The 12,712-nt window shown below is 44.2% G+C and overlaps 1 protein-coding gene across 9 annotated transcripts in view; it reads right to left on the bottom strand.

Annotated features, from left to right (window-relative positions):
• Positions 1–12,712, bottom strand: part of PFKP (phosphofructokinase, platelet) — a 295,600-nt gene that overhangs the window by 101,724 nt on the left and 181,164 nt on the right. For all 9 annotated transcript variants that reach the window (XR_003854471.1, XR_003854472.1, XM_029588549.1 and 6 more), the window contains exon 13: positions 5,323–5,469. Coding sequence is in view for 7 of the 9 variants with exons in the window: in XM_029588549.1 (XP_029444409.1) it covers positions 5,323–5,469 (147 nt within the window). In the remaining 2 variants the exon portion in view is untranslated. The remainder of the gene's footprint in view (positions 1–5,322; positions 5,470–12,712) is intronic.

Raw genomic sequence — 12,712 nt, 5'->3', positions numbered from 1 at the left:
CAGGGGGCTGTTCCGGAGGGCGCGGCCACGCCCCGGGGCCGGCACCACGCCCCAGCCCCCCAAACGCCGCGTCACGCCCCCCAAACGCCGCGTCATTCGGCGACGCCCCCGACACGCCCCTTTCAGGAAGCCCTGGGACTTCCGCGCGTCCCGGGGCTCTGCGCGCTGGCGGCCTATGCAAAATAGGCCGCCAGCGCGCGCGGGGGTTTTAAAATCCGCCCCAAAGTGAGAGAGAGGAGGGAAGTCCCACTTATGGCTCAACATCGACACCTAGTGGCCACATTCAAAGGCCATGTTACAGCACAAGTTATGGCAAGGCTAACATCACTTTAAGATGTTTCTTCCCTAAATGAAATAAATATGCCAACAGAATATTTTACAGGATTGCATTGGTAAAAAATAAAAAACAATGAGTTTGACAGTTACAAATAAGGTGTATAATCACTTCTCCTGCTTCTGGCACAAGGTAGTGGAGTCACTTCTTTCTCCTGCCAGAATGAATGTTTGATACAGTAAAGTGATTTTCATGATAAACTATTAAATTTACAAACAAACTGATGGCAGTCCCTTCTGCTCATGAAAAGATTGTGCTGCACCCTCTTTTTCTGATTGTAGAGGTAGATTGTGCTTAAATATTTCCAATCCCTCCTTTCAACTAAATATAAGTGCCATTTATTTTGGGTTATCTAATCAATGCACTTAGCTCTTAGCTCTAGACATGTCACATACCACAGCACTAACAAAATGTAGACAGCCTGCCAGGACCTGATGGGGCATGCACCAAGGTCTTACTGCAACTGTCCTCTATGCCAAGGCATTAATTCATTCTGGGAAATTCAACATTTGACTTTAGAGCAACACCAAGCAAACAACATTGCTATTTAGAATTAAAAGACTTCTGATTAGTTTCCAGACGTAGGTAGGTGAGGACCTTTCCTTCACAGCTGTCGGATGCTAAAACACAAATTATTTGAGCAGATCTTTTTAGTGATACAAAGGATGTGGATTTTTCCTGAAAAACTAAAAACAGGAAGCTAAAATATCCAAGATGATGCATGCAGTCACAAAATGGCCTCAAATTATCTTCTGTCACAGTTTCTGATTCAGAGAGCCACATTCTAAACATAAGGCCACACGTCCAGCCCAAAAATTCACATTTTTAAACACTTGCAACAAGAATTTTGCCCCAAAAATGCAGAAGGATACTCCATTTTGACTTGTGTTTCAAAATGAATTGCTTGCCATAGTGTAGTAAAAAAAAAAAAAAAAAAAAGGTACCAGGCAGGGCTAGCTGCGACTTTCGCCTTCCACTCCAGCCGCTTCCAGCATTCATCCAGCCTCTTCCAGCATTCATCCAGCCTCTTCCAGCATTCAGCCAGCCTCCTCCAGCATTCATCCAGCCTCTTCCAGCAATCATCCAGCCTATTCCTGCACTCAATCCGCTCCTCTCCTTCTCAACAAGATCAAAATGACACTGGGATTCCCAATCCCCATTCTTCACCACAGTTTCCTCTCCATAGGAAAAGCAACAATGCAATCTCAACCACGCACCACCAAGACCCTCATCCCAATCATGATCTCACCTCTTACTCAACTCCTAGGCCTCGCACTATTCTCCCTGACACTATTCAATGCACAATCCCTCACCACTGATCCTCAACGACTATCTCCTAGACTCAAAACCGGACATCTGCGCCATAACAGAAACCTGGCTTAAACCAACAGATATAGCACTGCTAAATCAACTCCCCACACATCTTTACGATTTTTTCTCACTTCTCCGACAAAAGAAAAGAGGCGGGTGCATTCTATTAGCAGCCAAAAAAAGAGCTGAGATTCTCCCAACTCCCAGCAAAATCTGACTCAAAACTAGAACTAGGCCTCTTCAAAACAGACCAACTCCAAATCCTCCTCATTTACAACCCGCCAGGACTTCTTGACTCAGACCCCTCCCCCATCGTAGAAATCATTGCAAAACACATGAATTTGGACTCCCCAGCTATGATCCTAGGAGATTTCAACCTCCATGTCGATAACATCACACTCACAACCAACTGTGAAGCTTTTCTCACCACACTTTCAGCTATGGGCTTCAAGAATATCATCAATAACCCCACCCACAAAGCTGGCCACACCCTGGACCTTATTTTCATAAACTCTGGCCTCACGCACTCATTCTCCCCTGTATGCACTCCGGTCCCCTGGTCGGACCACTTCTTAATCTCCGCTACCTTTGCAATGACAGAAACCCCTAACACACACCCACTTCAATCCTCATTTCTCTACAGAAGATCATGCTCTTCTGATGTCCTCAGCAATCACCTGGCTAAAGAACTTCCGCACATAGACCTCTCAGACCCCAACTCAGCTCTACTATCCTGGAGCAACATCTCAGAGACAGTTGCAAATAAATTATGTCCACTATCAACAAAAACACTCAACCCCACCTCTCCAAAGAGACAACCGTGGTTCACCAACAAACTCCGAAAACTCAAACAAAGCCTCAGACAGAAAGAAAGTAAATGGCGCAAAGCCCCATGCCCCAGCACACTATCCACCTACAAATCTACCCTCCACCACTACAGGAATTCTACCTTAAGGTCAAAAAGGGATTTTTACGCTCACAAGATCAACGACCTCGTTTTTGACGCTAAAGCACTATTTTCCTACATATCCGCACTAACACAAACTAGTGCACCAGCTATCCCCAACGACCAATCACAATCTAAAGCTGACGAACTGGCTCTTTTCTTCCAAAACAAAATCTCCAACCTCTTAACTCTCCTGCCTCCTAGCCCATCTCCTCTACTAGCTCCTACCACCTCTCAAATAAAAGAATCTCTCTGGAATCGTTTGAACCTATCACTGCCTTGGAGATTCAATCTCTTTTAATGAAAATGAAACCTTCCTCCCATCCCTACGACCAAATCCCAACAAAGCTACTCTTGCTAGTACCTGACACCATTTCCAAACCCGTGGCTGATATCATAAACTGCTCGTTTTCACAAGGAATCTTCCCAGACACCCTAAAACTTGCTTCTCTTAAACCTCTCCTAAAGAAGCCCAACCTGGATCCAAAGGATCCCAATAACTTCCGCCCTATTTCCAATCTTCCTTTTGTAGCCAAGATCATGGAAAAACTAGTCAACTCGCAACTTTCAGATTATCTTGAAGATCACAAAATACTGCATCCTACTCAATACAGGTTCCGCAAGGCTTTAAGCACCAAAACCCTACTCAACTCTCTGACAGACCACCTCATCATGGGTTTGGACAAAGGTCAATCCTTTCTACTAATTCTCCTTGACCTTTCAGCGGCATTCGACACTGTAAACCACTCCATCCTCCTCAACCAACTATCTGACATCGGAATAACAGGAACTGCCTTTACATGGTTCAAAACATTCCTTAGTAACAGAGGCTACAAAGTCAGAATCAACAATAAAGAATCCCCTCGCATCAATTCCTCACTAGGAGTTCCTCAGGGTTCCTCCTTGTCCCCCACTCTCTTCAACATTTACCTCCTTCCCCTGTGCCAACTGCTAACCAACCTTAAACTAAAACATTTCCTATAAGCAGACGACGTGCAAATCTTGATCCCCATTACAGAATCCATTACAAAAACACTCAAGCACTGGGAAAATTGCCTTCGAGAGATTAACCTCCTCCTTGCTAACCTAAACCTGATACTAAATTCAGCTAAAACTGAACTCCTCATCATTTTCCCGGACGACAGTAATACCCCATAAAGGTCACCATCTAACACCTTTGTCACCCAAGCAAGAGACCTGGGAGTATTAATTGAAAACCACTTGAATTTAAAAATGTTCATCAACCACACAACCAAGGACTGCTTCTATAAACTGCAGGTACTAAAAAGAATTAAACCACTCCTTCACTTTCAAGACTTCAGAACTGTCCTCCGAGCCATAATATTCTCCAAGATAGACTACTGCAACTCCATTTTGCTAGGTCTCCCCACCTCCTCCATCAAACCTCTTCAGAAGCTTCAAAACGCGGCAGCCAGAAACCTGACAAACACCAGAAGAAGAGACCACATCTCTCCCGTTCTCAAAAATCTACACTGGCTGCCAATACATTTCAGAATTCTACACAAGTCCCTCACCATCATCCATAAAACCATCCATACCCAAGCCCCTCTTAACCTTCAACTCCCACTCAGACTACACACCTCATCCAGACCTATAAGAGAAGACTACAGAGGATCCCTGCATGCCCCCCCAACCAAATCTACATACCATCTAGCATTCAGAGAACGGGCCTTCTCTACAATGGGACCTTCTATATGGAATACTATTCCCCCCGATCTCAGACAAGAACCCTGCCTATTATCATTTAGAAAAAGGCTTAAGTCTTGGCTATTTAAACAAGCCTTTCCCGAAACTAACTGATTCACCACAGCAACCTTTAATGTACATTCAGCACAATGTAAAAAATTGCTCCTCTTACTGTTGAGTTACTTTTGCTTTGTCTTCTTCTTCCCCTAGTTCTGGCACCCCTGTTTTATTGTAACTTTTTGCTTCTCTCCACTTTGTTAATATTTAAGGTTATTGTACCCCCGTGACTTGTAAACCGGCATGATATGATTATATCATGAATGCCGGTATAGAAAAAGCACCAAATAAATAAATAAATAAATGAATGAATGAATGAATGAATGGAGCTCTGAGGTTCAGGATCGGTGACCAGGCCGAAAAATCAGCACTGGCTGTAGTATAAATTTGTTACAAAGAATCCAAACACTTTACAGCTTTACAAAAGAAATAATATGTATCAGCTGTAAGAGTTTTATAGTATGAATTTATGTTTACTGTGCCACGCAATGCTAAATTATATTATCATTATTATAGAGAACACATTAGCATGTCTGTAACTGGAAGTCTGGAGAGGACTTGAACACTTGGTACATTCTCCATGGCCCCATCATGAATCGTCACATCTGAGGACAGCTGACTTGGCTCTTGGTGTCGTTTTACCCCCTGACACAACATATAGAGCAGCACTACAATACTTCAGGATGGTTATGTAACTGGAGCCTTGACATGACTAATGATACCATGTGCCAAATTATATCTCCTTTTTATTATAGGAAGTCACTGAAGCGGCTGGCTGCCCTGATACCTGAAAGCTGCTTTGTTTCATTTGTTCCTTTCTTAGACAATTCCATTCAAGCCAAATGGATAACTGCATTTTCAGGATATAATTTCATTCCCCTTTCATTCACTATACTGCAAGATACTGATGTATCGCAGACATTTTTGTACAGAAAAGGAAAATCGGGAGCGCCCTCTGAACACCAACCTGTCCTTTGGCGAATCCTTCAAATCCATCACTGACGGCAAACATTTTGTGGCCTTCCGTTATGCCAACTCGAACTGCAGAGCGGACAGCTCCATTCATCCCCGCTGCAGGGGCACCCACGTTCAAGACTGCCACGTTGAAATTACTCTAAACAAAACAAGAGAGAAGAGAACATTGCTTTCACTTAAATGTTATTTATATAGTGCTGCAGCAAATGTTCCAGGAAAATGTATATGAACTCATGAAATGCTACATTTATTGATACAAAGCATCTCTGTTGCACAGTATCCTAGGAAAGGTCATCAGGACAACTAAATTGATGAGCAACTGCAATCAGGGACACTGGAAACCAGAGATAATAGTGAACATTACCAGAACCCAGGAGCTATCTGTCATTTCTTTTCTTTACTATGCAATTCTTTCCTTTCACCACAGGGGGGTAATTGTATAACTCCCCACAGAGCAGTAAAGTTAGCATGTAAAACGTACACATAAGCGCAAAAAAGTAGCCTATATCATATCAATTTTCAAAAGCCCACTTACTCCCATAAAGACAGTAACTTTCATAGAGGCGTATGGGCGCACACTGACCTACATACGTATGTTATAAAACAGCCTTGGCATGCGTATGTGTGCACCTAATTTTGAAAGCAGGCACACCCAACCGCTCAAATCAGGTATAGGCCACGTAAGTCAGGGAATTTTATAACCGGTTCACGTCCACACCATGACCACTTTCACCAGTTCGTCTACCGGTTCACCCAGTGCAGAGATAGATCCTCCAAAGCCCTTTGGTTTAATAGCCTGCACGCCTCCCAGGTACCCTGGATCCTTTAAACCCCTCAGGAATGGCTTTTTGTTTTCTAAACTTACACCTGCTCCTTAGCACAAGTAAAGTTATGCGGCACTAGACCCGGGTGCGTAAGCATTTGCATGCACATCTCTTGGCCCCATCATGGGACTGCCCATGCCCCGCCCACACCACTCCTCTTTTAGATGCTGAGTGCGATGCGCAGACAGGGCGATAGGCACACATCTGAGGGGGCTTTTAAAATACAGCAGGTGCGTATAAGCCCTATGTGTTTGCATCTCTCAATCTTGGCGTGCACCGGGTTTTTAAAATTCACTTCAAAAGTCTTTTGAAAATTCAGCCCTATGGAGTAAACTTTCAAAGAAATTGCATGTGTAAAAGTAGCAGTTTTCTAAAGTCCATTCATGCATGTGAAACCCAATTTTATGCATGTAAATGGATTTTTGAAAATTGCTACTTTTACATGCCCAACTCTTTTCAAAAGTTTTTATGCACATAAATGAGCTTTTGAAAATTGCTGCTATATGCTACTTTTATGCGCGTAACTCCTTTGAAAATTCACTTCACAGATTTTACGAAGGATTTTCAAATTGAACTTATGTGCATAACTTTGCATTGATAATCATTCTTAATTAGCCACATACTTGTGAAACTGCCCATGCACAAAATTACACCTGCTCCAAGCAAGGTGTAACTTATGTGTGGTAACATACATGCATATATTTGAAACTACAAAAGTATGCAAATAAATAATTTTCCTACACTAATTCCGCCCTCCAGACTGTTTACTCCTAATGCATGTAAAAATATATGCAACCTGGGTTACATGCGAACTTATATGTACACTGTCCTACGGTTGATTTTCAAAACATCACTTACAGGTTTTATGTACGTTAAGTCACGTTGATGTCCATATTCAAATGCCATTTAGACGGATAACGTAAGTTCTGCAACTATGTGGCTTACCCAGCTACATTCAGTCCTTATCCGGCTAAATTCTAGAATTTAGCTGTATAAAACGGGACATTCTGGGGGAGGGGCAGAAGGCAATCTGGAGAGGGGCAGAATTAGCCGTATATGTTAACCAGCCGGTTACCTTCTGTGGCTAACTCTGGTCAGGCAGTACGGCTGTCTTAATGTTAGTCGGTTATACATAACTGGCTAACTTTAAGATAGCGGGGCATATTCAGCAACGCGACCGTACCACTGAATACACTCTGCTAGTTAGTGAATATGTAAAACCGGCTAACTAGCAAGGGTGTACAGTGGCTGAATATGAACTTCTTTGAAAATCAGGCTCTATGTATTCTGTTTCTTTTAAGGAGTACTGACAGAATCGGCTGGAAGTAGAGAGATCCTAGAATCTCTTTAAGAGGCTCTCTTCAGATGAATAACCATAAAACTGGCAAGTTAAGGGATGATATTGGACCTGCTGCTTATAGAGAAAGTGTTTCTAATGTTAGGATTAAGTACCCACATGAACAAGCAAGTTTGCGTACCATAAATGGGGTTCTCCATATGCAACAGGAAGAATTAGCTGTGACACGTGGATAACATCATCCAACAGTGCTGAACGGACCCTCCTCTCATAGCTCATAAAGCTTTTGTTCTACTTAGCATGCATGGGAGTTTTCACATGAATATGCTGTCTTGTGAGCCCCTCAGCTGTTTGCAAAGCTTAGTTATAGCTAGGTAGTCAACTCTCTAGGGAGACAGGCCAGGAATTGAGCATGGCTAATTCATCCTGCTGCCTACGGAGAACCCCATTTATTGTAATCAAACCTATTTTCTCTATTGACAAGCAGGCCTGAATTAGCCATAACATGTGGGGTGACCCAAGTTAAGGGTTGAATGGGGGAGCACTTACTGAAAAACCATGGAAAACTCCCCCACCCCCCACCCTGTGGACTACTCAGTGAACACCTGTGAACGCCTGTGCGACCCCTGCCGAATCGCAGGGGTCGCACAGGCGCACATTCATTCATTCACTGCCGGTGGGGGCTGCTGGAGAGGCAGCCCCCACCGGCAGTGAATTAATTCATTCATCCAGGCGGAGGAGCCGGCTGCTTTCGCCACCGGCTCCTCCGCCTGGATGAATGAATGCGCGCCTGTGCGACCCCTGCGATTCAGCGCTCAAGGCAGTCACATGCCGTGACGTCACGCCTTGAGCGCCGAATCGCAGGGGTCGCACAGGCGCGCATTCATTCACTGCCGGTGGGGGCTGCCTCCTTCGGCAGCCCCCACCGGCAGTGAATGAATGCGCGCCTGTGCGGACCCGGCCTAGATTTAACACACGACCACCCGCCGCCCGCCGGCCGTCTCGAACTAACGCGTGTCCCCCCGCCGCAGCCTGAAACAGGCGCCCACCCGCCCGCGGCCTAGGTTTAACACGCGACCACCCGGCTCCCGCCGCCGCCGGCCGCCTGGACCCACGCGGCCGTCTGAAACTAACGCGCGTCCACCCGCCGCCCGGAACAGGCGCCCACCCGCCCGCGGCCTAGATTTAACACGCGACCACCCGGCTCCCGCCGCCGCCAGCCGCCTGGACCCACGCGGCCATCTGAAACTAACGCGCGTCCACCCGCCCCCCCCCCCCCCCCCCCCCCCCGGAACAGGCGCCCACCTGCCCGCGGCCTAGATTTAACACGCAACCACCGGCCCCCCGGATCCCGCCAGCCGCCTGGACCCACGCGGCCCTCCGACAGGTATTTAAAAATTTTGATTTTTACACTTCCTGGTGCCTGTCATTTCAAATGTCATTTGAAATGACAGGTACCAGCGCACCCAGGTTACTGTATAGGCGCTGTATTAAGCGCCTATACAGTAAAATGGGTTACGCGGGCATAACCCTTCCCTACCGCTTTAAAGCCGCGGCATGCATTTGCATGCAATTAGAGGAGAGTATCGGGGAGTTAGTGAAGAGAACTGTGCGTGCGGGGAGGAAGGGTGCGCCTGACACTACCTCACTGTTTCTACCTCGACCTTACTGTATCGACCTGTTTGTGAGCAATAATGTGCAGGGGATTAGAAGGAAAGGTTTGCCTTTTTGTAGATGACAAAAAAACATAGACAGATTGGAGCTGGGCCAGTGAAGGCTATCAAAACGACACCGGATCTGCAACCATCGCTATTTGACGTGAAATTTAAGAACCTAAACATGTATACCCAAGAATAAAAAAAAGAGATGGGAGATGAGGTATTCAAATATCTCATAGCCATAAATCAGGCACTAGAAGCAAACATTTTTCAGAGGTAAAAATGCGCTAGAAAAAGAGGTCATAGTAAGATTCCAGAGGGAGTAGACAGAGGACCAATGAATGAAAATATTTCTTCATGAAAAGGGTGGGAGAATGCATGAAATAAATTCCTGGTGGATTTGGTGGAGATAAAATAATATCAATTCAAAAAAGCATGGGGCAAACACGGAGGATCCTTAATGGCAAAGAGGTAAGGGGAGAGAAGATGACTGGGGTATACAGACCTGCACTAGATAGCCCACATCTGCAGTCATATTCTATGGCAATGGTAGGAACAGGGTAGGCAGGTACATTATTGCAAACAAACCACCCTTCACATCCTCAAATGCAAAGGGCAAGGGGACAGGTGATACAGACAAAAGGGGCTGAAAATTCTCCTAAATATATTCACTGTGCTACAGGATTCATCCCATCACTGACAGCTGTCAATCAAGGAACCAATCGGAACTCAAGTGCAGTGAATAAATGAATATCTAGGTGCCCGTACCTGTCAACTATAGTAGCCTCTCCTCTTCCTGCTGGGGTACTGGGAGGCTTTAGCAGGTTTGAGAAGGGTGGTGTCCCACTTTTAAAAGAAAGTAAAGGTGGGGGAAGGGGCTGTTGACCCATGACATTTCTGAAAACTTGAGAGGAGGGATTGGGGATCATGCCTTTATAGCCTGTTACATACATTTTTTTTTTATTATTATTTGAGGGGGAGGGGGAACGCTACAGCCACTAATTCTTTTTAAACAGGGAGAGGGCAGGGGGATTGAGCCACTACGGCCTGCTACATTTTCAAAAATTATTTTGTGGGAGTGAGAGGGACTGCTATGGACAACTACAATTTCTTTTTAACTTGAGGGGTAGGGGAGGGAAATAAGGGCTCTGCAGACCTGCTAGGTTTTTTAAATTTTAAAAAAAAAAAAATTACCTAGCTAACTATGTCTACATTTTTCCAAACAGAGCTGGGTAAGATTATCCAGCTAGCACTGAGTAATAACATTAGCCAGACAAATGTTGCCCATGACTCTGGAATGCTCCTGCCCTGACTCTTTTTTATCCAGCTGTTTTAATTGGGTTATGACTTATCCAGCTAAACCCTACCTGTTCGGTGGGGCAGGAAATTCAAAACTCAGGGTTTGTCCGGCTAAATCCCAAACTTAGCCAGACAAACCCCTTCGAATATTGACTTCTAAGTGAACTACTGATCTCATCCTCTAGTTCTTTCATAGAAGACAAAAGGATTTTTGCACATTGTTAATGTGTTTACATCAATGCTAAACCTATGGGAAGGCTATAGGATTTAAGAATTTGTTCCTGCAAAAGAAATGGTGAGCTCAATATTCAAAAAAACATAGCTGTTTAAGTTGGACTTATCCAGCTAAATGGCACCGCTGAATATTCAGCTACAGTCAGCAGGCACCACTTAGCTGGATAAGTGACTTATCCGGTTAACGTTTTAGTTGGATAACTCAGGGACAGAGAATGGGCAGATTGGAGAGGTAAAAATTCATGATATATATTTATATATGAAATGTTAAAACAAAGAGAAGCTGAACCAGTGAGCAGATACTGTAGCTTTAAAGAAATCCCACTGCTGGGTTCAAACTGTGACTGTAGCATCTGCAGACAGAGACCCTTGTAACTATGGCAATTATTTTGCACAAGGATGAATGTCCTGATGGCATTATATAAATCATGCAATACTATACGAATATATTCCTGTCAAGCACTTATGGCAAGAAACAAGGTCCTGTCAGCAGCTAGAAGTGAGAAAGCCTAGGAAGATAAAAATACCAAATGGATTAAACATCATAAACTCCCACTGTGCATGCACCATGCAAAACATTCACGGTATTTAATGTTTGGATTCAATCCTAAAAACATTTTACTGCTGTATCCAGGAAAAGAAATATCTTCAAGGGTGGACTTAAAGCATGCGTATGGGAAATCAATAAGTGAGAGCCCATTTCACAGCACCAAATAAACAAAAATGTGGCTTTAGCACTATTAAACATTGATTTCTTCACATCAGAAGCAGTTAGCCTTCAGCAAATTAGAATACTGTTTCTTAAGCACAGAAAGTTTAACAATCTGAACACTTCAAAAGAACACTGCAATAGTCTGGGCAGAAATTCCTGCTATACCATACAAGGCCCAAGCTATGCATACTATACCAGTTGAAGAGAACTTACTAAATTTAGTATCAGTGACATATTCAGATCTAGTCAACCTCAAAGGCACACAACAGTCTTCCTGCCCTGCTTCATTCTGGCTCAGTGCCAGCAAACATTACACTTTCAGCCCTTTGTTAATGAAATTCAGCAGCTCCTACATTCTACACTGCATGCAATAAATCCTTTTAAAGGACTCTGCACAGCAGCAGACTATGTTGTTATTAATAAAGCAAATTAAACATTTTTTCATAAATCACTAAACAAATACAGGACATAATGTTACATTAAAGCAACACAAAGCAAGTTTGCTTACTGTAAATGGGGGGTTTTGTAGACAGCGGGATGAATTAGTTATGATATGTGGCTCAAGTAATCTGATGGCACCGAATGGACCAATTACTGTAGCTCAGTAGAGCTTTAACTACTGAGCATGTGCTGTAGGTCCAAGTTTACCATCACGTCTGGATCGACTGTCCAGACAGTAGTGGGATGTGAAGGTGCCTACAGATGACCAAGTTGCAGCTTTGAAAATGCCTGCAATGATGACAGCTCTTAGGAGAGCAATTGAAAAACCATGGCTCTGACTTAATGAGCCTTGACAGCGTCTGTAATCAGATGGCCAGTCAGCATACCGCAGTACACAATACAGTCCTCTGGTCAATAGGAGAGGGAATAATTGTCAACTGCTACTCTCGTATTGTTGGGATTGTAGGATACAAACAGTTGAGATGCCTGACAATGCTGCCGAGTTCTTTCAAGCAATAAGCCATGGCCTTCTTACAGTCCAGAGAATGAAGGACCTTCAATCAAGCTTGTGGCTTGATTCTGGTAAAAAACAGCCCATCTTAGGAGAAATTCATAGAAACATATAGAAATGACAGCAGAAAAAGACCAAACGGCCCATCCAGTCTGCCCAGCAAGCTCCCACACTTATTTTCTCATACTTATCTGTTTCACCAACCTCCAAGTTCAGGGCCCTTGTTGGTAACTGTTTGATTCGAGTTTCCTGCCACCCCCTGTCGTTGATACAGACCCTAATGTTGAGATAGAATCCAAGATGAAGCATAAGGCTTAATGGTTAAGTAGTAACCGCCGCATCAAGCAAGTTACCCCGATGTTTGTTTGCCCAGAATGCACAGATCAATGCCTTGTTGGACGTTGTC

This window comes from Rhinatrema bivittatum, chromosome 2 (assembly GCF_901001135.1).
Source record: "Rhinatrema bivittatum chromosome 2, aRhiBiv1.1, whole genome shotgun sequence".
Lineage (NCBI taxonomy): Eukaryota > Metazoa > Chordata > Amphibia > Gymnophiona > Rhinatrematidae > Rhinatrema > Rhinatrema bivittatum.
Note: the sequence above shows the minus strand (reverse complement) of the source record. Positions and strands in the feature narration are given on the sequence as shown.